The following is a 27,451-nucleotide window of genomic DNA, read 5'->3' as shown; positions in this document are numbered from 1 at the left end:
TATAAAGTGCTCTTTCACACATCTCCCCACCTAATCAGCAAGGTAAATAGTATTGTCTCTGATTTACAAATGAGGAAATTAAGGTCAGAAAGTTTAAGTGGTGGGACTGGTGACTGGACAGGTTTTGATTTTAAACAGTCCTCTTTCAACTGTCTCTCCCTGGATAGTCCCCTGAAATGGTGAAGAAGAGAAGTCAAACCTCACCAATCTGCAATAATTATAAAAAGAAGCCTATGAGAATTAGAAAGTATGAAAGAAGAGGAATTTAATCATCTTCAACAACATATAATATCTTGAACTAGAATTATTCAAGGAGTGCTAAGTAATGTCCCTACAGTACCTAGTGACATGTTTTTATGTTATTTATATATAAATTTTATATATAAAACTATTTGAACACATTATTCTCCTAAGTTCTTTAAGCAATTTATATAATTTATATATAATTCTTCAAAACAAACTTTTCTACTAGGATACAAAATTAAGTTTTAACTCCTCCCCTATATGAATTATGAAACATTCCAAAATTACAGTCAAATTGGAGATGCATTATTTTAGTTGTAAAGATAAAATCTAAATACTAGAAGTAAAGAACTGTTCATAAAGGTCTTGGCAAGTTATCCCAATTAAGCTTGTTTTGATTTAATTTTGATAGAGGCTCCATGTATTATACTGTATTTTTAACTGCCATGACATACCTCAAGATACTTATGTTATTTTCTCTTATTCTTTAATTAATGATTGTCCTTAATACCAATTTGTGGGCCAAAATGGTTAATTTCTTTAAGTTTTTTTTATAAATAGATGAATAACCACTTTGTTTTATGGTACCTAATTCTGAAATTTTTTTCAAGATTCCCCTGATGGTAAATTTCCGATTGCTTCATTGTCTCCCAACATGACCATTCCTGAGTCAGGAGTCTTAACAATTACATTGTTCCAAATGAGGGAGGGAACACTTGTCATTCTTTAGTCTCACCAGAGGATGATAACATCTCTCAAAATTGTAATCTGATTTTTGTGTTTTTTTTTTTTTTTGCGGTACGCGGGCCTCTCACTGTTGTGGCCTCTCCCGCTGCGGAGCACAGGCTCCGGACGCGCAGGCTCAGTGGCCATGGTTCACGGGCCCAGCCGCTCCACAGCATGTGGGATCTTCCCGGACCAGGGCACGAACCCGTGTCCCTTGCATCAGCAGGCAGACTCTCAAGCACTGTGCCACCAGGGAAGCCCTGTAATCTGATTTTTAATCATTGGAACCGATAGGAAAAATGACTGACTTGAGCTTTATTTATAGAAATGAAGTTTTGCTTGCATGTGTATACTCTAACGCACTTTAGTCTATGATCTAAATGTTCTTTGATGCTACTATATTCTGCATGCAAACATCAGCATGATTGTCAGCAAGGTCCACTGAACACAGTGCCACCAGCACTTGTAGAGCCTTATCAGAAATAATGCTTTCTCATAATTGTTTATAACAAGCATCAAGCAATCCCCACAAAACAGCTATCAAATTCACCAAACTAGACAGTGCATCTGTTCTATCATTTTAGTATCATAAAAGAACATTCGTGACATGTTTGTAAGTTGTAAATAATAACTCCAGTATCATATATTTATCTAAGACTTTAGAGACCAATTCTTTTCTAGAGTGAAACTGTCTATTAATGGTTTCTAAGAAAACTGAATTCTTTGGCTCTGAAATGGGGGAAAATATTACATAGGGGTATAATCTGTTAATATAAGCTTTATTTATGCCAAGATTTTTTTTTTTAATGTTAGGAAAATAATGGAAGTTGGTTAGACCAAAGTTTGCTCTCACAAGAATGCTGTTTTATCAGCTTCTGAACACCCTTCTAAGTCTATGGTCCTCAAGATCCGGTTGATAGGATGAAGTTTTGCAAAATAAAGCACCACTGAGTCGTGCCTACTGTCTGGAGGAAGCAAAATTGACTAGGCCAGTGGTTTAAAAGATTTTTTTTTACCCAAGAAACCCCTTCTTCAAATGAATTGTTTCATAGAGAAGTTCAACATTTAAGGAAACTAAAGGACAGAGCTGCTCTGGTTTAAGCTCCCTACAAACCTTTCCCCAGACACTCTGCAGAGCTCAGGAGTCCAGCACTGAAAACCTTGGGCTGGATCACTTTCCCTTTGAGCATTACAGTCTCACTTCATTACTCCTGTTACTCCTTGCACTTATAGGCTGGTAACCATAGAGCAGCAAATCACATCTTTACAAGGTTCCTTCTATAGTTATCATACATCTTAAGACCTTTTTAAGAACAAATTTTTCAATATTGTATGTCTGAATGATGAAATCAAACAGTTACTGCTTTTATGTGGCCAAGTTACTGCTTAATGGATGAAAAGTTTAGTGTTTCAGTTACTTATGAGCTCAGAACTCAATTCTTTAAAGTTATTTTGCTGAGTCATGCTAAGATACATTGAAATTTCCGTTCATATGTTATATATGTTTGGAGTCCTAAAATTAATACTATGGAAAAATCACTGAAAACAGTACAGCATAAGATGTGTTTTAACTGGGAAGGGTGATAACAGTAGGTACTGGAGGACCAAACTTTAGATTATAAATGGAAAGTTCTAAGTTATTTTATATTAGAGTGGATCAGTATTACTATTTATCATTTATATAGCATTTTATATTTGCAAAGTATTTAATAATTTTTATGTTATTCTTTACATATCTATGAAATAGGACATTTATCACATGAAAGGTAAAGAAATTGAGGCACAGGACAGTAAAGCAACCTGCCTAAGACAACCCAGTGAAACAGTGGCAAAAATAGGAATTAGAATGATCAGATTTTCTGAATCCTAGAATATCAGCTTAAATCACTGAGGTGTGTTGTGTATTACTCTATTTTATAAGATGAGTTTATACAAATAACAGTCAATTGTTTTAAAGCTGACGTCATTGTATGTGGATAAATCCTATACAGAATAAATATTATGTAAAGGATGTGACTTTGGTTACAAGAGTTTCCATGATAAAAATTCAGGTTGTCACACAAGTGGCATTATTTAGCCAATTTTATATATTGTGAAGTATAATTAATATTTTATTTCGATACAGGAGTTTCTCAACTATTCATGCCAATTGAGCCATGAATAGACCAGAAAAATGAAATCCACAGAGAATCTATAAACTTCATTTTCTAACTTATCAGCCTTCTCCCTAAAGTACCTGTGTTAATTCCAATGAAAAGTGAAATATGTTAATAAGCCACACACAGGAGAAGCCAGGGGACTCTTAATTTTTTTTTTTTTTTTTTTTGGCTGTACTGGGTCTTCATTGTGGCGTGTGGGCTTATCTCTAGTTGCAGTGCCTGGGCTCTCTAGTTGTGGCACGCCAGCTCAGTAGTTGCTTAGTTGCCCCACGGCCTGTGGGATCTTAGTTCCCCGACCAGGCATCAACCCCGTGTACCCTGCATTGGAAGGCAGATTCTTAACCACTGGACCACCAGGGAAGTCCTGGGACTCTTAACTTTTAAATGAAAAATATTTTGAAATGTATTTACTTAAAAGCATGATAAACACTTTTCCCTGCCTCTTTTTATTTTCTTCACACCAGCAAAAGCCATTGGATACTTCATCATCTTTAGATAGGAAACCAGTGACCAGGGTAATGCCAGTCATCTCTTTACCTTTGGGCTTGATTAGATCATTTGCAAACATTATTAAAGACAACTTGTAAAGTATATCTAAGAACTGATTATACTTTACTTCACTCTTTCGGATTTCTAGATACACAGATCCATTATATAGTTTCTTGATTTTCCCATTGGGAAAATCTTTTAATTCCTTGTTGATATTATTTACAACTACTTAGTTCTTTTATTGAGTAACTTATTTTATTCAGCCTATAAGGGAAAAAATGGAACATTTTTACCTAGATAGTAGTTCTCAACCTTGGCTGCACTTGAGAATCACTTGTGGAAATTTTAAAAATACAGATGCCTAAGTAAAGCAGAATCTCTGGCAGATGGGGCCTGGATACATTTTTAAAAATCTTTCCAGTGTTTTTTATGTGCAAAATAGGTCCCCTAGTCAAGGTTTCCCTTTGTTCTCTCCAGATAGATAGATGCTAAAGTTGGGCAGTGGAACCGTTTCACCTTCCAGTCCACTGGTTCGCAACCCTATCATTAAGGAAAAAAAATTAAAATATGGTTGCCCAGTCCAAGAAAATATTAATTTTTGTGAAATTTTAAGATATTGTGTATGCCCCCTCATCTAAACTTTTTATTAGGGTCAAATAGTATAGACACTAAATTAAAATAGCCCATTTTTACTTTGAGATGTATTTGCATTTTTATTTGATCATGGGTTGCAGTCTGGGAATTCACACAGTAATTCAGAGTAATAAAAGAACTATATTAGGAATATGTGACTGAAATACTATATCCTGAAATTTTGCAAGCTTTAATGTTTTCTTTGCTTTTGAAAAAGAAATCAGAACACTCTCCAAGCACTTTGAAACTTAATTGCTACACATTAGTATTCCATCAATGAACTGAATTAAATCAGTTTTTATTCAAGTTAAATGCCATACCAGAGAAACCAAGAAAGACGTCTTATTTAAAGAAGCCTTCAGATTAATTTGGAAAGAAAAATGTCTTTGCTTCACTTCAAGTATTGCCATTAAAATTTTTTTTTGGAAAATAACTTGAAACGACTTTGGCATAAAGCACCATCCTCATTCCCATAATTGAGGTTATGTATGCAATTCAAACATGACAAGTATATCCGTTCAGTAGTATTGTATATGCAGACACCATTGCTTTCTCTCCTACCAAAAAAAAATCATCCAATAAGAAGTGGCACTTTCTTGCATAATTCTAAAAGGTTAAACGCTGAAATACAAGAAGATAATGTGTCTTTTGTTGCATACTTGAGTTGATTTTAAACTTTTTTTTTCCCCTGGAGGAAAAAAAATCCACAAGGAATACAGCAGTGGAAAATGGCACCTGCACCAGACGCTCCAGTATTTGGGGGCCGTGTTAAAAAATGAAAGCCCTGTGTTTTCCCCTAAGCAGCAGCAACATCTATTCGCGCTCAGGCGGATGACCACGTGGCTTCATCTTATTCTCAGGGAGGACTGCACCAGTGAGTGGGATTTAGGAGTAGGAACCTTTCTTTTCCTTTTCAGTCCTGTTTCCCGCACAACTACTTTTCCTGGAAAGTTATCAGAGTCCAGCAGCGAGACCCCCGTAGAGAACCCCACAGTTCCCCGTGGAGGGCCCCGACATACCAGACACCCCTAAAGCTAAATTCTGGGGGGGCAAGATGAATAGAAAACGCTGTGTTGTGTGCAGTGTGCACCCGATAAAGAGCCCCTATTTGCCGGGTGCCTACTCGATCCAGCGCCGCTGAGGTAGGCACACATGCCTCCCCACTTAAAACAGGAGGAAACTGAGGCTTGAGAACTGACCCCAAAGTCATTGAGTCCAGCCCACGCAGTGGGTTGGCTAGCGGTGCCCGAAACCGCCGCCCTACCGCCAGGGGGACCTAGTAGTAGTGTACCTCTACTCTCGGTTCCCATAGTGCAGTCTGTGCGTCACAGAGGGTCACTGCCTTCGGCGTCCCCCGCATTCCCCCGCCTCCCCATCAGAGTGGGGACCGCGCCCTTGGCCTCGCTGCTGCTGGAAGAGATGTACCGGATGAGAGCCTAGCTCTCCAGATTCTGCGGGCACTTCACTGATGTTTTTTAGTTTACCTGTCTTGCCTCCCTCCCCTCCTTCCTTTCTTTTTCAGGGAGTCGTAACTCTTAGAGAAAAATAGAGCAACAAATGTTTTAGCCTGACAGCCAGGTGAGGTAGGTACTACTGTATTATGGCAGATGAAGAAACTGAGGCTTAGAGCAGTGAAAAGACTTGGCCAAGTTCAGAAAATTTAGGAAGTTTCAAGAAGGAAACTGGAAGGAGAAGCCTTGACTCCTACCTTTAGGTAACATACATATAAACATCCACATATTGGAAAATGAGGCATTTGTAGTGAATTCGGGAACCCTTGTCACATGCAAGGGAGAGAAATGAAAGTCCTGGGGGAATTTTACATTCCAGCTGGAGAGACATACATATATGGCCAATGACGATGTGTGGTACAAAGTACCAAGAGCCAGAAGTACATCCATTTATTCACCCAACCAATGTCTCAATATCTACCAAGCACCCAGATTCCTAAATGGAATTCAGACAAAAAATTTGGGAGGGGAGAGTATCACATTTATTAATTTCGTTTTTACTCAAAAATAAATACAGATAATAAAAATGGTCCTTAATGCCAACATGTAAAATAGCAATGCTATATTTAAAAGGAAAAAAAAGATGATTTTGAGCTACGCCTTGAATAATGGAAAGAACATCCAGTTAGGAGACACAGTGAAAGGAGAAGAGAAATGATCAGTATAACTAAGGAAAACTAGCACATAGTTGAGCACAGGGGATGGAAGTGTTAAGAGGAGTTCAAGAAAACTCCAATGTGGGCTGTGGAAGGATAAGGGCACTGTTGATAGAAACAAGGAACTCAGAATTTGGATATGAAAACAGGACATTAAAGATCTCTCCCTAAGGAGCATGTCACCAGGGGGCTTTGGAATCAGGAAGAACTGGAAGCATCACTGAAACAGACCATTAAAAGATGAAAGGTACAAGGAAGGTACAAATAATAACCAGAAGCCAGTTCCCTTGCTCCTTAAGGTGCTTCCAACTTAAAAGCGCAGTTGACTACTACATACGTTAGCTGACTTCAGGAACTTTATGAAATTGTTGTAAAACAGAGAAAAAGAATCTGCACATGAATTCAAAGGTAGGAACTGGTGAGTTGTATGGTGTGAACTTTGATGGTGGGTGATGGTGGGCGGGCTGCACTGGTACTGAGAAGACTTGGAGAGGCCATGGGAACATAAAGGCAGAAACAAAGTTACCCTATAATTGATTCATCTTTCTTCTCATTGTGACACACCCCTTGAATGGTTAATACTTCGAGCTGCAAGGGAATCAGGATGGGACAGTAAAATGGGAGTCCTGTAGAAGGGCACCCGGCTTGGCATAAAGGGACAGGCACAGCTTTTGAAAACAGCTCAACTCTGATATGGAAGAAAGAAAACTAGACTAACATAGGAACGATTTGGAGTAGAGAAGCAGGAAAGGAAAAAGTCTGAAGAGACAGCAGGAGGAGAAGCAGAAGGGAGTGGCTTTGTTTGCCCTTCTTAACAAACAAGAGACTCTGGCAGAATGGCACTGGCTCCAGGGTTATCCTTAGGCTGGTCACCCCCTAACCAAGCGCTGTGGCCTTTTTAAAAAATTAAAAGGTGAAAAAGTAAGGGGGCTGTTAGCATTTAAGCTTGTCCCAATAATAGTACTAGCCCTCACTGAGCATTACTATGTGCCAGGCACTGTCTTGAGTTTTATGTGTATACATTTATTTAATTCTCTCAACAACTATTGTCACGAGTTAAAATTTGGAAACTGAGGCACACAGAGATTCAGCAACATGCCCCAAAGTGGATAGTTAGTAAGTGGTGGAACCAGGACTTGAACCCCCATGATCTGGCTCCAGTTTGTGCTGTTAACCACTGCACCCCCAAAATCCTCAAAATAAAACTGTTAGCACAGTAGTGTTTAAACTCCACAGTTCCAAGTATAATTCCAAAATTACTCCCTTTCTCTTCTTCTACAAAATAAGATTCTTAACTATGGTAGCAAAGCTGGGGACACCTGGTCTGTGAGTAATCACTATCTCCATTTCAGAGTTGAAGAAACCCAGCCTCAGAGAGCTTCAAGAAATTTCCCAAAGTCATATAGCTAGTGAGTGACATGGTCAGGATGTGAATCCATGACTCTAATGTACTTAAAGTTTGTATTTGGAAGTAATTTAGAAAACACACACCGTTGTGTATTTATTTGGCAATGGGAAAAAATAATATAAATCCACTATTTTCTACTGTCTTGTCCTGATACGAGATATTTCTATAGTCAAAATGTTTTTGCTAAATAACATTAGCTTTTGAACTTTTAGAGTATGTGTCAGAGAAAATGAGACAGCCATTGTCAATCATCTATTTCTGAGTTGCACCTTACAAATGCACCTTCACCCAAATGTGAAGTGTTTCCTTATATATAAAACTTGAGGGCTTCCCTGGTGGCGCAGCGGTTAAGAATCCACCTGCCAATGCAGGGGACACAGGTTCGAGCCCTGGTCCGGGAAGATCCCACATGCTGTGGAGCAACTAAGCCTGGGCACTACAACTACTGAGCCTGCGCTCTAGGGCCCGCAAGCCACAGCTACTGAGCCCATGCACCACAACTACTGAAGCCTGCGCACCTAAAGCCCATGCTCCACAAGAGAAGCCACCAAAATGAGAAGCCCGTCGACACAACTAGAGAAAGCCCACGCGCGACGAAGACCCAACGCAGCCAAAAATAAATAAATAAAATAAAACTTGAGTAATGAGAGCTGTTGTGCTAACCTCACAGGGCTATTACCTGGATCAAAAGAACAACAGAACATAAATGTGATTTGTTATATATTAAAAGATATTGTATAAATACAATGAACAGAGTCCTAAGTCCCAAATCTGCCTCTTCTACCCAGTAGGTTTTAGGTGTCACTAATCCCCTTGTAAAATGTAGGACAACTGTACTACATATAGAATTACTGGAAGGACAAATGGGTAATATACAGAAAGCATCTGGGAAAATGTTTTGTACAGAGGAGACCTGGATATGTGTTTATGACAAAATAAATATGTTGGCCCTAAGACTACTTTCTTGCATGTCCAGAATTCAACATTTATCGTTCATTTTACAGGCAACAGAACAAAAAGGTACAGAGCATGTTATATGGGAAAAAACATTGATAAATTACTACAGTCACTAAATTCTGAGGAAGTTTGCTCTGGAAGGAGCTTTTGGAAGCTATCTTTTCCAATTTCCTGTCCCCCACTCCCACCCACTGGTTTTTGTAGATGAAGAAACTACATTCTCAGTCTCAATCTGGAATTCCCCAAACCTTCTGAAGCTCAGACTTCAGGAAGGGGCAGAACTGTAGTCCACTTGGGGCACTTCCCCCACTTTGAGGAGGGTATAAACTGTACTTTTTCCACCATTTCTTCTTGAACATTCTCTTCCAAAGCCCAAGTGGTAATAGCAAGGTGGAAAGAGAACTAGCAAGGGTGGATGTAAGGACACACATAACCACTTAGCCTTCTTGGAGAGGCACCAGTGAGAAAAAGTCATCACATCACTACTGTTACTTTCCTGGAAAGTCACTGCCATCATGTAACACAGCCCTGTACCCATGACAATGACTGTCTGATTAGTGAGCAGACCTGGATGGTGTGATTTGGACCTTTTAGGCTAAACTGTTCCAGTAAGACACCTTCTCTTTCTCAGCTCAGTTGTTTAAAATATTACTAGATCACAGGAACTAAGAACTGGAAAGGAATTGAGGAATCACTAATACACACCTATAATACATAGATGAGGAAGCAGGTCCAAGGTCAAACAGTAGTAGAGCAAAGGCTAGGAACTGAGGCTTGTGGCTTGGGATTCTTATGTTCTTATAGATATGCTCAAGGAACTGACCTGCAGTCTCTGCCTAAGAGTTTGACGTAGCTCTAAGATGCTTAATCCACTGACCACTAAGTAGTAACTGACCGTCTATTATGTGCCATCTAGGAGCTTTCCTTCTATTCAGAGGTATAAGACTAGTGAACATTAAACAATTATAAAATTGAATAAGCCTGCAAATCTTTAAAGCTAAATAGAGAAGCATAGTTCAGAGACCCCTGAAGGCTGAATGGTAAGGGAGGCATTGTGGAAATGTGATTTGAGCTGGGTTTTAAAAATTTATTTATTTTTGGCCACTCTGCGAGGCTTGTGGGATCTTAGTTTCCCTACCAGGGATTGAACCCAGGCCCACAGCAGTGAAAGCACCAAGTCCTAACCACTGGACTGCCAGGGAATTCCCTGAGCTCGGTTTTAAAGCGAAGCTGCAGACTAGCAACCTGTGGACCAGATTCAGCCCACACACAACCTGTCTGTACTTAATTGTGATGACCCACAGTGGTTTGGGTTTCTTTCCAAAAACTTGGGAGGTTTTACATAAAAATCCCACTCTCTGGGGTTTTATGAAAAACTGCCACCCTAGGCTTGTATTCCCATTAGCAATGAGGGCTGGAGCTGAGAGGCAGCTGCCCGCTTGGCCCCTGCGTAAACCCTCAGTTCAACACCCGCAGCCCTCCCATTACCTGCCTGACTCCTTGGGCAGCGGGTTTGCTACCTGACATTTTCAGAAATGAGAACGGCAGCCCAGAAGTAAGACAGAAGTGAAGATGGGTGGGTACGTTATGGGGAAGGAGAATTAGCTCTGCAATGGGGGAAATCAGTTTCTTAGGGAGACACATACTTGAAACTAGCAGAAGAATCTGGTGAGAGCACGGTGCAACCATCTCCATAAATAAACTAAAAATAAATAAAACGTGTGCTGCCACTGATGGATCAAGAATGCCAACACTTCACGTATAAAGGGTAACATACTCATTTTCCTTCTATTCAGTATCTTTGTTTTGGCATATTTTAAAACTAACACTAAATTTTACAATTTACCTGAAATTGTAATGTTATAAATTTATTAAAAATAAGAAAATATAATTTGTATTGCATAATTACATCTGCCTTGTTTTTATTGAGCTCCATTATACAGCTCTGGTGATTAAGAGATATGGCTATGCTTCGCCCCCCCCCGCCCCGAGTCAAATGTGTACCCTACTTGGCTTAATACATCCCAAGAGCTCTTCTTACTTTGGCTTCAGCTCTCCCACTGCCCTCACAATATCCCGTTGTTCACTTTCACAATCAACCCCCCCCCAAGTAGCCCATGATGTGTAAAGGAGTCGAAAGAAAGAGCCCCATCTCAGGCTGGAAATTCATCCTAACAAAAGGTAAAGAGATTCTTCTAGACATTGTTTTGCTTGGAGGTCCACAATTTACTTATAAAATATGCCTGAGAATAAAGAAGGTAAAGGAGTGCTACCTCAGAGATCCTGCTGTGTATCCATTTGAAGAGCTACTATTAAAACCACAGGCTCTTGCCCTTGTCTTCATCAGCCCCGGCTACTTTCTGTTAAATTCCCAGAGAGGGACTTCCCTGGCGGTCCAGTGGATAGGACTCCGAGCTTCCAAGGCAGGGGGCACGGGTTCGATCCTTGTTTAGGGAACTAAGATCACGCATGTCATGCGGCGCAGCGCCCCCCAAAAAAATCCCCAGAGTAAAAATAATGTGGTGCTGCGAGAAAACAGTTAGAAAGCTCACAGACAATCTCTTCCTTTTAGGTCAAGTTCAGCACACTATAATGATATTTGGCAGCACCCAGTGGCAATCTTTTTTCACATATGTGTGAATAAACAGCAACTTTGCAAACTCTTGCATCACAAGGACGAATACCTCAATCAATGAATAGAGAATGGAATAATGCTGCAAATCAAATGAAAGCAGCCTCATTTTTTTCAAAGGTTATCTAATTTGAAAAGTTCAGATCATTTTAAAGTTGTTTTCCTGGCCTCCTGTCTCCTTAGGAATGAAAAGCTTAGGTAATTTTTAAAAACCAAAGACATTTTAAAAAATTCTTTTCTTCTCTAAATATAATGGCTTTAATATAAAATTATATCTTAGAAAGAAGGGCCCATTTGTACATGCATCAAATTTTTCTTACGGGAAAACAAGAAAGTGTCAATACTTCAGTGCTTAAAAAAAAGTGAGAACAGTAAATCAGGGCTCTTTCTAGAGAAGGCTTCCAATTGTTCAACTATAACTGTTTCATCTGAGAAAACCAAATGGAATACAGGATGGCTCTTTCCCACAGCAATCTAAAACGACCTCTTTTCATGTACGTATAGAAAATATATGTGTTAACCAATTTGGAAGAAAAGCAAAATCCTGGTTGTAGGATTCCTCAAATTTCTTTTTTTTTCAAGCTGCATTCAGTAACAGCATGGGGGCTTCAGAGTCTCCCAGGCTGCTCTTAGATCAATGATCCTTTCTGGGACCAGGCTGGAGGGCTGGCATTCCATGGGAAGGGTGTAAGGCACCTATTGCTACAGCAGGGAATTAACAAATGAGGGGGCTTCCCTGGTGGTGCAGTGGTTGAGAATTTGCCTGCTAATGCAGGGGACACGGGTTTGAGCCCTGGTCTGGGAGGATCCCACATGCCGTGGAGCAACTAGCCCCGAGAGCCACAACTACTGAGCCTGCGCGTCTGGAGCCTGTGCTCTGCAACAAGAGAGGCCGCGATAGTGAGAGGCCCGTGCACCGCGATGAAGAGTGGCCCCTGCTTGCCACAACTAGAGAATGCCCTCGCACAGAAACAAAGACCCAACAGACCAAAAATAAATTAATTAATAAACTCCTACCCCCAACATCTTCTTTAAAGAAAAAACAAAAAAAAAAAAACAAAAAAAAACAAATGAGGAACCATATTGCCACCTAAAGGTTTCTTTAAACTTTGAATATTTGGATAACACAGACCAAGGCTGTACCTAGATTTCCCATTTCTGAAAGTCACACTTTAAGTTAAAAATTTCTGTTCTGCAAATCTCCATATATTAAGATACTGTAGAATTTATATCATGGTATCATGGTATCTTCTCAAAAGGAAGAGGAAAAAACAGTTCTTCATAGGGAGTCTCTTTTTTGTGTGTCTTAAATGTCAATGATCACAAAAACTTCTGGCTTCTCTTCATTATAGACCTGCATTGCTGAATATGTTATTGCCTTGACTTCAGTTCCCTGAAGTTGGGGTTAAAGAAAAAACAGGAAGAAAAAGGACATCAAAATCAGAATCATTAACTCTAGCAACAATTGGCAGAAAGTCAAAATTCTAATATTGCTCTGAAAAACTCAGACGAAACAATTAGTTATCAAATTAGTATAGCATTATCCACTGATCCAGTAAAAATGAGAGGCAAATATGTACAGCAGAAAAATCACTGAGTTAGGAGACGAAGCATACTATAGTCCTGGCTTTGTCTGCAACTGGATACGGAAGCTGTCAGACCTCTCTGGGCATCAGCTTTTTCATTTATCAGATGGGTTGAATCCAAGAACACAAAGCTTTCCTACTGTTTGGGTCAGGGCTCCTTCTTAAGGCTTCTTCCATACAGTCGAACCTGGGCCCTGGGAATTCGGCCTATTCCCTTCTCTGAATGGCAGTCAAATGCCTATTATCCAACATCTCCGTTTAGATGTCTAATAGGTATCTCAAATATAACATACTCAAAAGAAAATGCCACTGTCATTTGTATTATAAAAATAATTTGTTTTCAATCCACATGTTCCCCCTCTACTGGCTTCTGTTCTTTTTATGCTTCTCTTCCCCGAGGCTCCCTCACCAGGCTTCATTTTATTGCACTGTGGTTGAAGAAATGCTATTGCAGCTACCGGAAGCAAACAGGATTTTCCAGTCACCTCCAACTAACTTAGGTCTCCTTGGCCTAAACACAGGGGTCAGCGAACTACAAATTGAAGGCCAAATCCAGCCTGCCACCTATTGCTGTACAGCCCCACGAACTAAGAATGGTTTTTACATTTCTAAATAGTAGTGGAGAAAATGTTTAAAAAAAGTTTTACTGGAACACATCCACATTCATTCATTTATGTGTTGTCCTTGGCTGTTGAGTGCTACATATAAGAGAAGAGTTGAATAGTTGCTCTTCTATCATTCTCTGCCCACAAAGCACAAAACATTAGGAAAAAAATTGCCTACCCCTATTCCAACAGATTTGACTCATATAGAGCAAAGCCATACATGCTGGCAAATACTGAATCTGGAGAAGCACAAAAGGTAGAAGACACTTTAGAGAACATCTAGTCCAACACCTTCATTACGGGGGAGGACATCAAAACTCGATAAGGCAAAGGGATTTTTACACCCCACAACTCTGTAACAAACCTGACCCTATAACCCAAGTGCTGATTCCTAATCCTCCAAATCAGGTGTGTGAAATCACAGTGTTTTAACATAATATGTGCCGACAGGTCATATAAGTCTGAGAAAAATTTAGGACTTTACACCAACTTATTAGAACTAGTTAAGTTAACTGTCACATTTACTGACTTTATGGTAAGGTAATATAAAATGTTTTTAATGGCTGGATTTAAAAACATACCTGAGGGTGCTTGGACAATGAGAATTCTTCTCCCCACCTTGAGAAGGAAAAGTAAAACATGATAAAGATTTCCAGTATTTAACATTTATTCTCTCTTTCCACATTTTAAAGTAAGCCTTATAAATGTAGTTTAGATACTAGAAAGCCAAAAGAGATGGAGGGGGAAGGGAGCTATAAATTTCAGTTTGATTGTTAGCACATACAGCTGTTGAGGGACTTATGTGTACAATAGCCATTTCAAGAAGGTTGATAGTTGCTCTTAAAAAAAAAAGTGTCCTAGTATAATGTACATAGGTAGATTCTCAATAAACATTGTTTAATGAATATTGGTTCATAACAGAGTAGTAGCATGTTCAAAATTTTCACTGTACTCAGGACTACAGAACTAATTAATATCTTCCACTGGAGAAAGCACGTCTGAACACCATAAAGGCAAAATACTAGATTCTGTAGTACAGTCTGAACTTGGTTTGTATTTTATAACTTTTCAAAAAATGTCCATGGTGTGTACATGGAAGGCCCTAGAAAGGTACTGCCCTGGAACCTGGGATGAGTATCCTCTCTCCCTTCAACACTAATGTGGCTGAAGATCACAGTAGCAGAAGCAGTAGCAGTAGCAGAAAGAGCAAAGTTTTAAAATTCTGTTCAACTATTTATTAGCTAAGTACCCTTGGACAACCCTGTTTTCTTACCCATAAAAAAAGGGAGGAGGAGGAGATAATAAAAGCTCTCACTTTACAAAAAGAAACTAAAAAAATTCAACATAAAATAGAAAAGATGGGCTTCCCTGGTGGCGCAGTGGTTGAGAGTCCGCCTGCCGACGCAGGGGACACGGGTTCGTGCCCCGGTCCGGGAGGATCCCACATGCCGCGGAGCAGCTGGGCCCGTGAGCCATGGCTGCTGAGCCTGCGCGTCCGGAGCCTGTGCTCCGCAGTGGGAGAGGCCACAACAGTGAGAGGCCCACGTACCGCAAAAAAAAAAAAAAAAAAAAAAAAAATAGAAAAGATAAGCTTTATATAAAAATAACCTAAAAGAGTTGCGTAAGGGTTGGAGTGAGCCCTCACGTGGCTGAATAAGACCAGAGGAGGCAGCAAGTGCTGGGAGGAAAGCGTAAGGCTCAAGATGGAAAATCATGAACCAGATGATACTGTCAAGGAGAACTTAATTGATATCATAACCAGAAAAATTAACTAAATTCCAAAACAGAAAGGAATCTGCTTGAAAATGGATCAGCATATGTTGGACTTAATGCTGCCCTCTATGGCCTAATAGCAGATAGTCTTTTTCGACGAATCTTACATGTGACACAGGCTCATATACCTGCTGGCTTACCAATGGCAGAGATCCCATTTTTGATGGCACATGTATCTTACAAAGATTTTGTAAGTTTACCTTTGAATACAGGTGATTTGCATTGTGAAACCTGTACCTTCACACGAGGTAGATTGGTTGGTCTTGTTTTTGGTGGTCTGTACCCTGTTTTCTTGGCTATCCCTGTGAATGGTGGCCTAGCAGCAAGCTATAACTCAGCCCCGCTACCCGAGAAAGGAAACATCTTAAATTACTAGATTAGGATTTCTAAGCCTATCTTTAGAAAGATGTTATTTCCCATTTTGCTCCAGACTGGGTTTGCAGCATACCTTGGGTCTAGAGAATATAAACTACTTATAAAGGCTTTTCAGTTACCTGAACCTGGCCTAGAAACCGTGATTGTTAAGTAAATCTGTACACAAAAATAAAAGAGTAAAAATAACCTACATCTAAGTATGAATAAACAGAGACTTGTTAAAAAAAAAAAAAAACATCTAAAAGATATCATTAAATGACTGAAGAAACTCGGAAAACACCAAATCCAATCAAAGTGCCGTAATCAAGTGTTTGCAAACTCTGGAAGGAAATGTATAACTTGTTAATAGAAGGAAATGGAGTCCAGGTGTGAGGATCTATAGAAAAGGATGCAGCAGCATTTCTTATCACCAAGCTAAGCTTTATGCAAATATCTGTGCCATCTACCAATGATATATTTTTTGTGCTAAAAATCAACAAATTGGGAATCCTGTTTAATAACACACATCAACTTTGTTTTGACAAGTTTCTGGTCCACCAAACCTGAGGTGAACCCTGGCTCCTAGGTATCTCAAGAAGCGTAACCTGCAAAGCCCTACTGGGATGCAACTGATCTTCTGACTTAACATTTCTATTTGTCTTCCTGCCCACTGAGTTCACTGAAGAATAACTTAACATCTTTCATGACCCGCTACTTTAAAGGTTTTCAAAACTTACCCAATTGACCGTAATTTGAAATTTCTTTGATCAATATTAAGTACTTTTACTTCCTAAAGAAGAAAAAAAATTTCTTTTAATTTTAATTTATGCTCATAACAGACCAGCTACTGAAACATGTCTAGGTTATCATCTTTTCAAGATAATAGCATAAAACTTCTCTGAAGCAAAGAAAACTATAATGTTAACTAAAACAGAACAACAAACTATATATTTCAAGGAAATACAGTTTTTTCTTACATATTCAAGGGACATATTCTTGAAAATGTACAATCTAAAAATATGAGTCAAAAGAATTTTTCTGTAAGATACATAGAAGAGGATGACCTAGGATTTCAATCACTCTGGGTTTTTTTCAGCTTTATTTATTTAGAATTGACAAAACTCTCAGCCTATTTTTATATAATATTGTAGGATGAATGACCCAGTTCTGTAGGACGAATGACCCAGTTGGAAGAATATATGTAGTGGAGCTGGTAAGGGAGAGAATGGAGGAATTACGGAAGCAAGGAAGGCCATGTGTGTTAGATAACAATGAGGTTGGAGAGGTGTTCCCTCTGGAGGTTGATGGCAACAAGTAAACTCCATTTGGCTTTTCCTTTTTCACATTAAGGAAAACTAAAAACATCAATTTTTAAACTTAGGCCAACATGGCAGAACTGCCAAATTACAAATGGGACAAAAGGAACATATGGATGGACATAAGTACAGCTCAAACTTGGGAGACATAAAATGTGCAGACAGAGACAGTGGAAACAATAGGTGTGTTCTTGTCACATAATCCTGATGAGTGACAAGTACATAATAAGAGATCTAAATACAAAATGCACATACATAAGCAAACTCGGGTTATCCAAGAAGAGCCTATGGTTACTATAATTTCTGCAAATCATCATCTGTATGGCTTGGTTTTGCATCACATGTTCTATTTTAAATCACTAGTCTTCTTATAAAATATGGGTAGGAACCCATTTGCTCAGTAAAAAAGAAAAACTTTTGCTTACCCGGGCTATGAAGAATTCATCAGCACTGAATTTATAAAGCCATTCATCCAAAAAGTGAAACAGAAGAGATTTTAAGTCATCTCCTACACAGGATCAAAAAGAACCATGACAGTATCATGTTTAATAACTCTTGTCTCAAAAAACTTGTTTGACAGTGCAATGAATTTCTTAGGCTAGTTGAAAGAACAAGCTCATAATCAATTTTGTTGTTCTTACTGTGAGCATATACTGAATTTATGTAGAATACTGAACATCTGTAACAATTTCTTCCTTGTGAATAAATTGGTTACCTTGGGTTTCTACTTCTGTTGCTTGGAGGGGCTCCACTGTCCCAGTATCTGTCATATAACCAAACATGGCCATTGCACATTGCTCAAATGCTTCCTCCAGAGTATCTCCCCATGCGTGTAACCTAAAGAAATACATTCATGCCCTGTGTAATATAATCCACTGCAAAGCAGAAAACTTGTCAGGAAAGTCAAAATAAAATTAACATGATAAATACAAAATCAAAGGTCTCAATCAGTTTAATGACACTGAAACCAGGTGCTCTTAAACCACCATTTGCATGTACTAAAGGAACCAAAAGAGGAGGAGAAAAATTAAAACTCGGGACATCAAGATTAAAACATCAGGCTTCCTATGTTAAGCACATGATTGCAAAGGCATAAACTCCAGCTATACTCACTGGACATCAGCTGTATGATCCAAATCTGAGGGAGAGAGGAAAAAACACTTATAAGCAACTAAACTGGACTTGCAAATCACAAGAAAATAACTCTAGATCATTACTAAGAACATCATCCTTGAAGAGCAAGAAAATGTGGGCTGGCCACACACCTTTCACTAACCATTTACACAAAAGTTAATTGCTCTGTTAAGGGTTATTTTTTATTTGTAAAAATTTCTTCTAAGCATTCACAGTTATTATTCTGTTAATATTAAATGAACTAATATTAAATAAAAGAATTAATGGTTACATAATATTAGCATATTGATGCTAAAGGGTTATTTTTTTAAAAGCCAAGATTTATATTTAAATGAATGACAATTTCTGGAAGGCATCTCGGCCACGGTCTTCTAGGTGATCTAAAAAGTGTCTAAAAAAATAATAATAATAACAATAAAATAATAATAATAAATAAAAAGTGTCTAATACATCATAGTTTTTCAATAAACAAATGACATTCTCTGCCATTAGTTACTTTTTCTCAACAAAACAAATCAGTATCTTTTCTAAATATCTACTTGTGTGAATGACCAAAATTCTAGAAACTACATCATCAAAGATATAAAATTCCAGATTTTGTTTCACCTTTTCATGAACAGCTAGCCAAATCCCAGACAAAACAATTTTTTATTTTTAACAAGAGCCAAGTTTTATATTTGTTGATTTCTTTCATTTGAAGGACTCCTCAATGATATCCCTGACCAATAAAACAGTTTCGGAAAGTAAACTCTACAATATGTATTATGAGCTTTTTCCTGATAGTCTCACAGCAACCCCAGGAAATTAAAACTGCTACTACAGGGCTTCCCTGGTGGTGCAGTGGTTGAAAGTCCGCCTGCCGATGCAGGGGACACGGGTTCGTGCCCCGGTCCGGGAGGATCCCACATGCCACGGAGCAGCTGGGCCCGTGAGCCATGGCCGCTGAGCCTGCGCGTCCGGAGCCTGTGCTCCGCAATGGGAGAGGCCACAGCAGTGAGAGGCCCGCATACCGCAAAAAAAACCAAAAAACAAAAAAAACTGCTATTACAGCAAGTTCCTGTTGGATCTGTTATCTCAAGATTTCAGAGTCAGGACTTCCCTGGTGGTCCACTGGTTAAGGATCTGCCTTCCAAGGCAAGGGATGTGAGTTCGATCCCTGGCTAGGGAACTAAGATCCCACATGCCGCAGGGCGACTAAGCCCACGCGCCACAACTAGAGAAGTCCGAGTGCCACAATGAAGACCCAGTGCAGCCAAAATAAAAAAAAATAACTAATTAAAAACAAAAAAGATTTTAGAGTCTATCCTTCACTCTTACCTGACTTCCATCAATTCTTCCTGCTTAGAATCATAGAATATTCAGGCTACAACAAAGTATTAGAGTTCATTTAACAGAATTCCTTCAATTACAAGAAGAAACCTGAAATCCAGAGAGATTGTGCGCCTTGTTTAGGACTACACTGCTGATTATAGAGTTGGGACTAGAATTGAAATTTTCTGACTCCCAGTTTAGTGCCATTTACATAACACATCTTGTTCTGGTAACACTCAAGGTTTAAGCTCATCTCTAATTTACTCAAAATATTACTGAGGACTCAATACATTTTAGGCATTAAGGGCTCAATGACCAGCAGAGATGACAAACAAGTTAAAGGAAAATAACAGGTATTAACCCTAGAGAAATGAAAGTATGTGGCCACAAAAGGACATAGAATGTTCACAGCAATTTGATTCCCCCAAATTAAAAACCCCATATCCATCAAGAGAACGGATAAACAAACTGAGGAATACAATGCCACACTACTCAGCAATAAAGAAGCATGAACTACTGATACAATGCATTAACAAGAGTCAGGGAGCTCAGCTCTTTCCCCTGCTGTCAGCAGTTACTGAATAAAATCCATTCACCACTTTAACGTCTAGCTTGTGTTTGATACTGAGTGAAGAAGCCAGACAGAAAAGAATCTATACTGTGTGATTCCACTTATACAGAACTCTAAAACAAAAGTAAACTGTGGTGATAGAAATCAAAGCAGTGCTTGCCTCAAGGTAAGGGGCTAGGGAACTAACTGGAAAGGAGCAAAGGGAACTTTCTAGGGTGATATAAATGTTCTAGAGCTTGACTCGAGTATTGGTTACACAGATGTCATCTGTTTATCAAAACTCATTGGACTTTATACTTAAGATGTGAGCACTTTTATAACATGTAAATTGTACCTCAATTTTTTAAAAGACGGTTTAAAGAGACAATGACAGATTGCTATAGGGCACTGGTTCTCAAATTTTTTGGTCTCAGGAACCCTTTATTCTCTTAAAAATTACTGAGGCCCCAAAGAGCTTTTGTTTATATGGGTTGTATCTGGCAATATTAACCTAGAAATCTTAACTGAAAAAAATTTTAAGTATATATTAATTCACTTAAAAATAATAAGCCCAGGGACTTCCCCGGTGGTGCAGTGGTTAACATTCCACCTGCCAATGCACACCACAACTACTGAAGCCCGTGCGCCCTATAGCCCCAAGCACCACAACTACTGAGCCCACGTGCCGCAACTACTGAAGCCCGAGTGCTATAGGGCCCATGTGCCGCAACTACTGAGCCCAGTGTGCTGCAACTACTGAAGCCCGCACGCCTAGAGCCCAAGGTCTGAAACAAGAGAAGCCACTGCAATGAGAAGCCCGCACACTGCAACAAAGAATAGCCCCCTCTCGCCGCAACTAGAGAAAGCCCCAGAGCAGCAACGAAGACCCAACGCAGCCAAAAATAATAAATAAATAAATACAAATAATAAGCCCATTTTATTTAACATAAATTATATATTTTTATGAAAAATGACTACATTTTCAAAAAATGTAGTGAGAAGAGTGGCGCTGTTTAGCATTTCTGCAAGTATTTTTAATGTCTGGCTTTTCAGTGTGCTGCAATCTCACAGATATGCAGGAGGAAAAAGGAGTATTTTAAGAGCTTAAAAAAAAAATGTGGACTTCCCTGGTGGTACAGTGGTTACGAATCCGCCTGCAAATCCAGACGACATGGGTTCGAGCCCTGGTCCAGGAAGATCCCACATACCGCGGAGCAACTAAGCCCGTGCACCACAACTACTGAGCCTGTGCTCTAGAGTCCACGAGCCACAACTACTGAAGCCTGTGTGCCTAGAGCCCGTGCTCCACGGCAAGAGAAGCCACCACAATGAGAAATCCGCGCACCACAACAAGGAAGAGCCTCCACTCGCCGCAACTAGAGAAAGCCTCCCCGCAGCAATGAAGACCCAATGCAGCCAAAAATAAATACATAAATAAATAAATTTATTTTAAAAAATGCATATGGGCAGCACAGCCAGAGTGAGGAAAAAAAATTGTATATAGTCTTCCTTCACCAAAACTAGAAACTGGTGGTTTTTTTGTGTGTGTGTGGTACGCGGGCATCTCACTGTTGTGCCCTCTCCCGTTGCAGAGCACAGGCTCCGGGCGGCGCACAGGCTCAGCGGCCATGGCTCACGGGCCCAGCCACTCCGCGGCATGCAGGATCTTCCCGGACCGGGGCACGAACCCGTGTTCCCTGCATCGGCAGGCGGATTCTCAACCACTGTGCCACCAGGGAAGCCCGAAACTGGTGGTTTTTTAAAGGTTAGTTGCAATGCAGAATTTGAGGCTTTAACAATGAATTTTTCGAACTCTGTAACATTAAAATCCATTGCTCTATCTTGTGCCTAAAACAGATCTTATCTATGCCTGACTGTGTAATATCAAGCATTGGTTTTTGGGAAAATATCAGTTCATCGATGTTGACACATTATATAGAATTTTAAAACATCTATTTGTTAATATCACCTCCAATCTCATCAGAGAGGTCTTTAAGCACTGGGAAACCGTGAAGCTCATGATGGCAGATACAAGTTTTCCAAAATTCTGATTTCACTTGAAAGCTTGAATTTTATCACTATATAAATTATCAATATACCAACAAATATCGTTATTTTCCTTGATGTGACAGATTATTTTCAAGAAGATATTGGAAATACCCAAGTCTGAATAACAATAGTATGTCTTTCAGTCATTCTTTTGAGAAAAAATAGTGTTCCGAGAAAAAAGGCATCTCACAACTCAATCACAGAAGTTCTTTTCCTTAAGGTAAGCATCAATACTTTGTGAAGCAGCAGAAACACTATGCATACTTCCCATTTTGTTACACAGAATACTAAAAAGGCGTGTACTCAATGGTTAATATTTAATAAAATTAATAGTTCTTGCCAAGTCATCAAGGACATTTTTAAGTAAAAACGACTTTTTCTTTTTTTAATTGTAAGTACATAGTGGTAAATAATACAATGACTACCAATACAGTTTGGTGCCACTGCCTCAATTTGTGCCAAGGGGCCAGGACTTTTACCTATTACTGCTTCTGCACCACCAGTGCAAATATCAACACAGTGAAAAGAGCAAGTAACATCTCGTATTATTAAGAAAGTAGTTTTAACTTCACAGATCCTTTGAAAAAGTCTGGGGAAACCTAGGGTTCTAGAGACCGCCCACTTTGAAAATTCTATTATAGGAGAGCATAAGAGATAAACTAAGCTAGACTAAGAGGTTCAGGTAAGAATTCCCAAAGGAAATAAGACTTAACACTTTATGTGCCAAGAGACTAAGGATGATCTTTATCTATCTGCTCACTCGTTTATTCCCAGTTTCCGCTCAGTGTCTGATACACAACAGGTGCTCAATAATGTTGCTGAATGAATAAATGAGATGACAATTGAGCTGAGTCTTAAAGGAAAAACAGGGCTACAGGGAGAGCTTGGGGTAGATCTGGGGGTAGTCAGTGGCAAGAAATGAAGCTGGAAGAAAACACAGACTAATCTCACATTACATCAATGCCAAGATTCTGTACAAAATGTTGGCAAGTAGACTCCAGAATGACCAAGTGGGTTTATCCCTGGAATGCAAAGATTCAATTCTTAGGAAACAGATTACATCATCTCCATAGATGTAACCATGAGGCATAACATAAAAATGGTTTTTTTTCGTTTTTTTGCCTCGCCGCATGGCTTGTGGGATCTTAGTTCCCCAGAAAGGGACTGAACCCCAGCCTGGCAGTGAAAGTACCGAGTCCTAACCACTGGACGGCCAGGGAATTCCCAAACAAAATGTTAACAGGATTTTTGAGCAAACGGTCTTTTCTCAACTATTTCTCAAAAATACACTATTGTTTATTTTTTCTCTCATTCATTTTTTTAAAAAATAAATTTATTTATTTATTTTTTTGGCTGCGTTGGGTGTTTGTTGCTGCATGTGGGCTTTCCCTAGTTTCGGCGAGTGGGGGCTACTCTTCGTTGCAGTGCGTGGGCTTCTCATTGCAGTGGCTTCTCTTGTTGCAGAGCATGGGGTCTAGGCATGCGGGCTTCAGCAGTTGTGGCACATGCGCTCAGTAGTTGTGGCTCGCAGGCTCAGTAGTTGCGGTGCATGGGCTCAGTAGTTGCGGTGCATGGGCTTAGTTGCTCCGCGGCATGTGGGATCTTCCTGGACCAGGGCTCGAACCCATGTCCCCTGCATTGGCAGGAGGATTCTTAACCACTGCGCCCCCAGGGAAGCCCTTTTCTCTCATTCCTAATTGCTGCTTTTCACTGAATGTTTTTGTGGTATAATAAAAATATATATTTGGTCTTTGTCGCTGGTTCCTGGAACAGAGCTCTTAAAATCCTGGGAATTTTCTGAGTGACAGAAGTGTCACTCAGTGTTATTCATAAAGAGCCCCTTCTGACCACACTTGAGTCTATGCTAATGAGGTGACTCAGGGTTGGGCCCCTAAGTAGCCTCAGGATGGAGAGAAGATGAAACAAATGATTAAAAGGGTGGAGGGGATACCAACAGTAATTCTTATGGATCCTCACAAGCTGATTTTTATCTATATATAGAGGAAAAAATAAAAACAATAAGAATGGCAGGAAAGAGCAAGATTGTCCTAGAAGATATTAAAAGATACAATAAAGCCTCAATAATTTAAAATGTGGCACTGGCACATAAAAAGAGAGCTAAAACAAAGGAACAGAATAGTAAGTCCAGCTATAGACCTAAATATAGTTAGAGGAATTCTGTATACGATAAAGATGTCATATTTCAATCACAGGGGAAAAGACAGACTGTTGATAAATGATTTTATAGCCTCTGGAAAATAATTATCAGATATTGATACTTAATTTCCACCTTACCCTAATCCTAAGGTATTCAAAATTTAAATATATATTTTTTAAAAACCATAAATACTAGAAACATGAACAATCTATAACTATTAGCAAAAATACAGTTCTCACAAATATGAGCCAAAAAAAGCCAAACACAAAAGGAATACATACTACATGATTCCATTTAGATTATGTACAAAAACATGCAAAGCTCATGTATGGTGTTAGAAGTCAGGCTAATGGGAAAAATGGGAGACAGGAGAAAGGAGCATGAGAGGGTCTTCAGGGATGCTGTAACATTCTGTTTTTTGATCTGGTTACTAGTTATACAGGTGTATCCAGTTTGCGAAAATTCATTTGTAACACGTGCACTCTTCTATGCGTATCTTATACTAAAATAAAAGTTTTATTTTGGGGAATTCCCTGGCAGTCCAGTGGTTAGGACTCTGTGCTCTCACTGCCAAGGGCCCAGGTTCAATCCCTGGCGGAGGAACTAAAATCCCACATCCCACAAGCCATGTGGTATGGCCTAAGGAAAAAAAAAAGGTTTTATTTTCAAATGTACTAGAAGAAAACATGGGAGAATTAATTTACAGTCCCAGAGCGAGCAATGCCTTCTTAAGTATGATATCCCAGTAGCCATAAAAAGGGTTAACAAATTTCACTACATAAAAATAAACTTCTGCACAGTAAAAAAGACCAACAATCCAATAGAAAAAATGGGTTAAAAATATGAATATACACATTCCAGAAGGCAAATACAAATAACTCCAAACATACTAAAATATGTTCAGCCTCACTTATAAGTAAAATGCAATTAGTATAAGATACTTAACAGATTAAGTTAAGAAAAGATCAAAAAGTGTGGTAACACAGTAATTGGTAAAAGTGTGAGAAAAGAGGCACAGTCGGGACTTCCCTGGCGGTCCAGTGGTTAAGACTCTGCCCTTCCAATGCAGGGGGCACAGGTTCACTCCCTGGTCGGGGAACTAAGACCCCACCTGCCGCGCAGCACAGTGCAGCCAAAAAATAAATAAATTTTTTAAAGTAAAAATAAAATTTAAAATGAATTTTAAAAAAAGAATTCAGGCTTCTTAAAAAAAAAGGAAAGAAAAAAGGCACACACACAATGCTAGCAAGGGTATAAACTGGCACAACCTCAATGGAGAGCAATTTGGCAATAATTGTTGAAGTTTAAAATGCAGATATCAAAAAGAATGTCTATATATGTATAACTGGATCACTTGGCTGTACAGCAGACATTAACACAACACTGTACACCAACTATACTTCAATTTTTAAAAATATTGATTAAAAAAATTGATTAAATGCAGATACCATTTGAAAAAGCAATAAAGCAATGTAACTTTTGGAAATTTATTCTACAGATACATGTGCACATATGCCAAACAATGGATGCACAGGTATATCCAATGCTGCATTATTTTTATTGGCAAACGAGTATAAGTATAAATGTCCATCAACTAGAAATTGGTTAAGTAAATTAAGTAAACATACACCTTTGCATGTATACATAAGAAAATGTTAAGGATGGTCGATCTGGATAGCAAGACTAAGGGGCTGGGGATCAGGGCTGAAAGAAAGACTTTTCGCTGCATACCTGTTGTATTTTTTGAATTCTAAATGATATATATGACCTATTAAAAGTAATTTTTAAAAAATTAAGTGAGAGAAAGTGAGCTAGGGAGATATGCAGGGTCCAGAAAGTACAGAGCCTAGTATGCTATGGTAAATCGTTGGACTCTATACAGAGGACAATGGGAAATCAATGAAAGAACTTTAAGAAAGGAAATAAGAGCCAGATTTGTGCTCCCCAAACCACATCCACCTTTAGGGACGGCAGCTTAACGTTTCTGTAGAACTTCAGAGTCTGCACTATACTTTCACATTTATTATTATCTCATTTATCCCTCACATGAAGGAACTGAGTGCAAAGAGGTTATGTGATTTTTTGCCTAAAGTCACTAAGCTAAAAATGACAAAACCAGGTCTTTCTGCTAACAACACGATACAGGTAAAACACCAATTTAGAAGTCCCCTACTCAGAGCTTTCCGAGTCCTCTACCCTAGGCACACTCTATCCCACAGTTGGAGGGAGATACTTGGGGGCGACAACCCCTCAAACGTTTGAAAATACGTAACCTTCAGAATTAATACAGAATTAAAATTCCCACAATATAAATGTAACTAGGCATATGCAGAAAAAGTTCAAAAGGCTGTAAATGTGGGAGCCCGGGTTTCTAAAACGAGAATGCCTGAGCCACCCTATGGGGCAAAGTGGAAGAGGAAGCCGGAAGCCCCCGGCAAGGAGAGAAGTGAGCCACCTACTCACACTCGTACTTCCGATTGACTGGAGGATACTTGGCCTTGATCGCCTTCTGCTCCTCAGTCAAATTGTAATCTCTAACATCTTCCCCTTCCAGCATCATGATTGCGACTTGGGCCCCAAACTCAACTTCCGCCCTTCATCAGCCGGACTTCGGCCCGGACTTACAACTTCCGCCCTAGACTCCGCCCCTTGATACACACCCTTAAAGGGCCAGGACTCCATTCTCGAGGACTTACTTAATCCTCTAAGACTTCCGTCCTAGGTCCCGCCGCTTGGAGGAGATCTTTAAAAGTCCAAGGCCTCATTTTATGGGCTTGCTTCATCAATAGTTCTAAGAACTAAGGGAACAAATAAATTGGAGGGCCTAGGAGCAAGGGACACTCGAGGTCTGATAGAAGCCTTTTCTTGGAGCCTCACCCCCAGAGTTGACAACTAGACCCGAAAACCTCTTAGACTCCTCATCTAAAGTCCTACTTTGAAGGGATAGCAGCTTAACACCCTTCAAGAAAATGGCTGCCCCCAGGAGCGTGCGGACTAAACCTCTCACGTGACCCCGAGAGGCGCACTCTCACCGACCCCGCGCGCGCGCGCAATCGAAGGAAGTCGGCTCCTGGCCGTGTGGGGGCAGGGGAGGAGCGCGCGCTTCGACCCCGCGGCAAGCGACTTCGCGCGTCTGGATAGGCTACGAGCGCGGCTTCCCCGCCCACCTCGCCGCTCGGCGCGCTCCGATTGGCCGGTGTT

General features: G+C 39.6%; 1 protein-coding gene and 1 pseudogene across 2 annotated transcripts; one reads left to right on the top strand and one right to left on the bottom strand.

Moving 5' to 3' along the window:
• Positions 1-1,015: 1,015 nt before the first annotated feature.
• ZBTB8OS (zinc finger and BTB domain containing 8 opposite strand) lies at positions 1,016-27,179 on the bottom strand. 2 transcript variants are annotated; one of them, XM_024125192.3, is made up of 7 exons: positions 26,947-27,179; positions 18,162-18,186; positions 17,764-17,885; positions 17,474-17,556; positions 16,470-16,522; positions 14,187-14,223; positions 1,016-12,807 (listed from the first exon to the last, which is right to left on the bottom strand). In XM_024125192.3, the coding sequence occupies exons 3-7, from the start codon at positions 17,834-17,836 to the stop codon at positions 12,721-12,723; spliced, it is 333 nt and encodes a 110-aa protein (XP_023980960.1). In that variant the 5' UTR covers positions 17,837-17,885; positions 18,162-18,186; positions 26,947-27,179; the 3' UTR covers positions 1,016-12,720. The 2 variants fall into 2 exon arrangements, with proteins under 2 accessions (XP_023980960.1, XP_007125147.2); XM_007125085.4 differs by lacking the exon at positions 26,947-27,179 and adding an exon at positions 26,714-26,870.
• LOC102996535 (transmembrane protein 126A-like) lies at positions 15,309-15,907 on the top strand (annotated as a pseudogene).
• Positions 27,180-27,451: the final 272 nt, after the last annotated feature.

The sequence above is a fragment of the Physeter macrocephalus genome, chromosome 3 (assembly GCF_002837175.3).
Source record: "Physeter macrocephalus isolate SW-GA chromosome 3, ASM283717v5, whole genome shotgun sequence".
NCBI classification, from domain to species: Eukaryota; Metazoa; Chordata; class Mammalia; order Artiodactyla; family Physeteridae; genus Physeter; species Physeter macrocephalus.
The sequence above is the reverse complement of the archived record's forward strand: the minus strand, read 5'-3'. Positions and strand labels throughout refer to the sequence as shown.